General features: G+C 38.0%; 1 protein-coding gene across 1 annotated transcript; it reads right to left on the bottom strand.

The window, feature by feature from the left end:
* Positions 1-1,977: 1,977 nt before the first annotated feature.
* LOC140953651 (uncharacterized) lies at positions 1,978-3,814 on the bottom strand. Its single transcript, XM_073403066.1, has 2 exons — positions 3,476-3,814; positions 1,978-2,870 (listed from the first exon to the last, which is right to left on the bottom strand). Exons 1-2 carry the CDS (start codon positions 3,812-3,814, stop codon positions 2,079-2,081), a joined length of 1,131 nt encoding a protein of 376 aa, XP_073259167.1. The 3' UTR covers positions 1,978-2,078.
* Between the last annotated feature and the right edge of the window lie 401 nt (positions 3,815-4,215).

Below are 4,215 nucleotides of genomic sequence, written 5' to 3'. Positions count from 1 at the left end.
AAAGCCCAAAAAATAAAACTTTCCAAAGGGGTTAATTAGTGCATTGTCTTTGCCAAAAATTCGATCTTTTTATCAACTGTTTTTTTTTAGCACATCAAACCAAAAACGATCGTTTTTGGATGTTTTGGATAGAAAAGAACGCTTTCAGACTAGAAAAGTAAAGTTTTAAAAAAATCCAATAAATGGAAATTTTCACAAAGGATTAGTCCATGCTTTTTGAGAATAAATATCCTGGGGTTGTTCTCGATCCGTCGCTGACGTGGAATGCACACGTTGATTACTTAGTCGGTAATGTTAGGCAGAGAGTAGCATTGTTATGCCCAATAATGAAAAACATAAATATGTACATGACAGGTACCGTTTACACGTCTTTTGTTCTCCCTATTCTTGATTACTGCGACGCTGTGTGGAGCTACTGCGGGAGTGTTAACGCTGAAAAATTGGAGAAATTGCAGAGGCGAGCAGCATGTTATGTGTCTGGGGAGCAGCGAAAAAGAGCTAACTTTTTTGGGTTACATGACTCTGGATAAAAGACGTGAGAGCCATGTACGCAAACCAGTTAAGAAATGCTTAAGGAACCATTGTCCACAGTTTTTATGCACTATTTTAATTATAACAGGGGAAGTATTGCCCAGAAGAACAAAGAACAGTGCTTAACTTAGACTCCTGTCTATAAAGTTAAATTGTATGAAAAAAAAGGGTTTGTTATCACGGTTGTGTAACTCATTCAGATTGAGATTTTTATGAATTTTCTAGTAATTTGATTTTCAAGTCTTTTATATGGCTTTTTCTATTTTTATTTGACTATTACTATTATTTCTATTCCATTTCGGTTTATCACGTAGGGCGTCTGTGGAAAAGATTTTTTTTTTATACCGTGCAAAAACTGAAGGAGTTACCCTATAGAAAATAAAAGTTTCTATCTATCTAACATGTAAAACGAGTGAAATGCTCCGCCACTTTGTATTCACTACCAAAACAACTCAACCTTGTCTCCAGATCTTCTCGGTTACCCGTTTGATTATCTGGCGACATCGACATGAGTTCTCATTATTGAAAATTCCTCAAAATTTGGTCGATGGTTATGATGAAATATTTTTGGGATCAGTTTTAGCCAATCAGAAACGGACGAACATTTTGAATGAATAATAAGGAGTACTCTTTATGCACCCACTACCCACCCCTTTCCAGCCTCAGGATGGCTGTTACTGGGCAGAAAGGTATGAAACAACATTTATTTCAGTTTTTTTATTCGAAATAAGCTAGTAGGCTTGGGCTTCGGACGTTTTAAATAATTTAGAAATTAATGCTTTATTAACCATTAACCTGTTTTCATTGCTTAGCCCATGTAAAGATCCTATTCTTTGCCGAAACAGAACTCCATATTTACCATTTTTATAACTAATAAAAATACTGGTTTTATTTGTAAGTCCACATCTAGGTAGTAATCGAACACTAAGCATTCACAAAAAGCGTTGCGTGTTTAACTAAGACCGTTGCAGGCTACTATTGCTAGCACTTTTCTACAGGGAGGGGTTTCGGAGCTTCAATCTTCTGGAGCGGACCAATACTCACGGTCTTGAAGTAACTAGATAGCCACGGAAGAACGGAAGGCACTGAACAAAGGGTCTCAAAACTATTTATAGATATTAATTGCCATATTTACACTCCGGCCTCTATCGCAAGAAATTAAATCTGTGTACGAGACGACACAGTGGGTGAACAACACACAGTCATTTCTGGAGTGTTGGTAGTCTGTTACATTTTCATGCAAGGTTAAAAGTTGTTTAAGCCTATATGATTTTGAGAGTCCATCAGTGCATCCCTTACTTATTTACAGGGTACTTAAAAGGCATTTAGAGTCTTAGGGCCGGTTGTTTAAACGAAGTCTAACAGGATTTAAGAAATCTTTGGACCTTCACATCTCAGCTGGAGCCAAAAATTGGGGGGGGGGGGGGGGGGGGCCTCCCCTGGATCCATCACTGCTATATGCTTTAATGAAACTGTTCACGACAAATGGTGTTTAGCTAAAAGGTTAGCATTGGGCAATTTATATAAATACACACTGTCACACTGTTTTATACTTGTGACCCAAGCCACCACTGTGTAGTAGACGATGGGTTTACCGTGCACCTATGTTTTGGATTTGTAACAGCATAAAAACCGAAATTATCTTCTCCTGATATTGCTCCTGCCCCGGGATTCCACTGACAGCCATTTCTTCCGCTCCAGTAAGAATCTGCATGCATGTGTTGACTGTCTCTTTGAACCAACATTCCTTTACAATCCGTACAGTTTATTCCTCGCACTGAAACATATTCATACCTCTTGCATTTGTCCTGATTGACAAACGTTAGGAGATCTGTTTCATTGAGCGAAGAGCGTGCGTAGTCGGCATAACTGAGGCCTGATGGGAAGGTACAGGTCACGCGCCAGTGCGTTGAGTTATTCCGGATATTAACCAAGGCTTGGTATGAAAGCCTAAAGTCGTCCCATGTGAAGTTGTTCTCGTTTCGAGGAAAATCGTGATAAAATGGTTTGTTCTTATATATGTCTTTGTATGAAAGCGAAAACGATTCTATGAGCGTCCAAGCTTTACCAGCCTCAAAGGTAACGTCACAATAACTCTGCACGGTTTTATTATCACTTATAACAAGTTCGTAAACACCGGAATGCGATCCCGGCCTAAATATCTTGACACCTTGGCACGACCTGACTTCTAGATAAAACTGCTCGCATCGTTTTCCCTTGTAATATTTTGAGCATGTGCAAGTATAAGGTTCTCTGACGTCACTGCATTTCTCCTCACAGGTTCTGCCGTTAAGACAGGGCCTTGATCTGCAGCATTCGTTAACACAGCTTTGGTTCACCTGGCAATATAATTAAAATAATAAGAATTAAAGTGTAGTCATACAGGATACCTTTTTGCATGTACGAATTAAGTTTTAGTTGTGGACGCAAATTTGTCTTCTTACACCTAACGTTTTGCACTCAAATTTAGTGAGCGATTCCGATCATCCCTTGGCCACAAAATCATCAAGAAACATAACCTGGCTGATTCGTTGTGAATATTAAACTTCTACAAAACAATGACTGATCTTGCTAACAATTTTGAGTTTGCAGCAGAAATAATTTAGTGAGAATTCCTCTTTTAATCAGCGTCTGTTACATCAAATTTTGCTTGCTTTAGCGACGGAGCGCAATAAAGCCGTGCTGTTGTCATGAAATCGAATCTAGTTTATAATCACAAAACACAGAATACCTTTGCATGTCACCAAACTCAAAGCTACAAATCGTAAGTCTGGCGATAGGCTCGGGGCACTTTTTAACTTATGATATTGAACATGTAAATATAGGTATGTATTTTTACTTCTATATTCAATAAAGAAATTTATTTATATTTATTTTATTATTATTTATAGTTCATTACTCCCTAGTAGCTCTACTTGTTTTTCTACCAATGACACAATCTTACCTGTATACTATCCTGATTCATAGTGTAAAAAGCAGTGCCTGGTCTAGTTACCAGGTCCCCAACCACGACATCTTTATCTGCATCCAATAATTCACATTTCCACCCAGTCAATTGAAATGCTACACAACCACAAACCTTTGCACAATGGCGGAAGCAATCAACTTGACTTGATACATTCATAGAACGAATAGTGTGCCCTAATATGGCGACGTTATCCATGAATATGTTGTACATGTACATTAGCTGTGTTGCATGTTGATTGTCCTTTGCTCTCATAGAACGTGAAAGGAGAAGAATTCCCCATATGACCAAAAATAGAGACCCAGTGCTTGAAGCCATTTTTGACTGAAAGAAGAAAGAATCAGACTTGTATTCTAAACCAGCGAAAACCAATACCTGGATATTTAAGTGGCGCATGAGGTTTTACGGACTGGAATTAGTAAACCAAGGAAGGTCGATCAAAGAAGTGACACTTTGTAAATCTTACAACAAAAAATAAATCATAAAGATTTAATTCCGAATTTCAAGTAACAACGAGTTATCACTGGCTATGTGTTGTCTGAACCTAACCTCTAAACGTCAAATATCCTGTCAAAATTGGTGAAAAGAATGACTCATACAACTACAAAAATCCAGTTTTTTAAAAGCTTCTGTTAATAAAACGAAAACGGCCAAGAAAAAGAAAAGACTAGCGATGTCGCACGTTGTGTTAGAAACTAGATGATTATTCCCGTTGGAGA

The sequence above is a fragment of the Porites lutea genome, chromosome 12, assembly GCF_958299795.1.
Source record: "Porites lutea chromosome 12, jaPorLute2.1, whole genome shotgun sequence".
Taxonomy (NCBI): Eukaryota; Metazoa; Cnidaria; class Anthozoa; order Scleractinia; family Poritidae; genus Porites; species Porites lutea.
Note: the sequence above shows the minus strand (reverse complement) of the source record. Positions and strands in the feature narration are given on the sequence as shown.

Bases quoted from the DNA above. Each gene is read 5' to 3' on its own strand.
- LOC140953651 (XM_073403066.1), bottom strand. From the start codon at position 3,814: ATGGCTTCAAGCACTGGGTCTCTATTTTTGGTCATATGGGGAATTCTT. The intron at 2,871-3,475 runs GTAAGATTGTGT...TTATATTGCCAG, and splicing joins TGAATCAGGATAGTATACAG to GTGAACCAAAGCTGTGTTAA.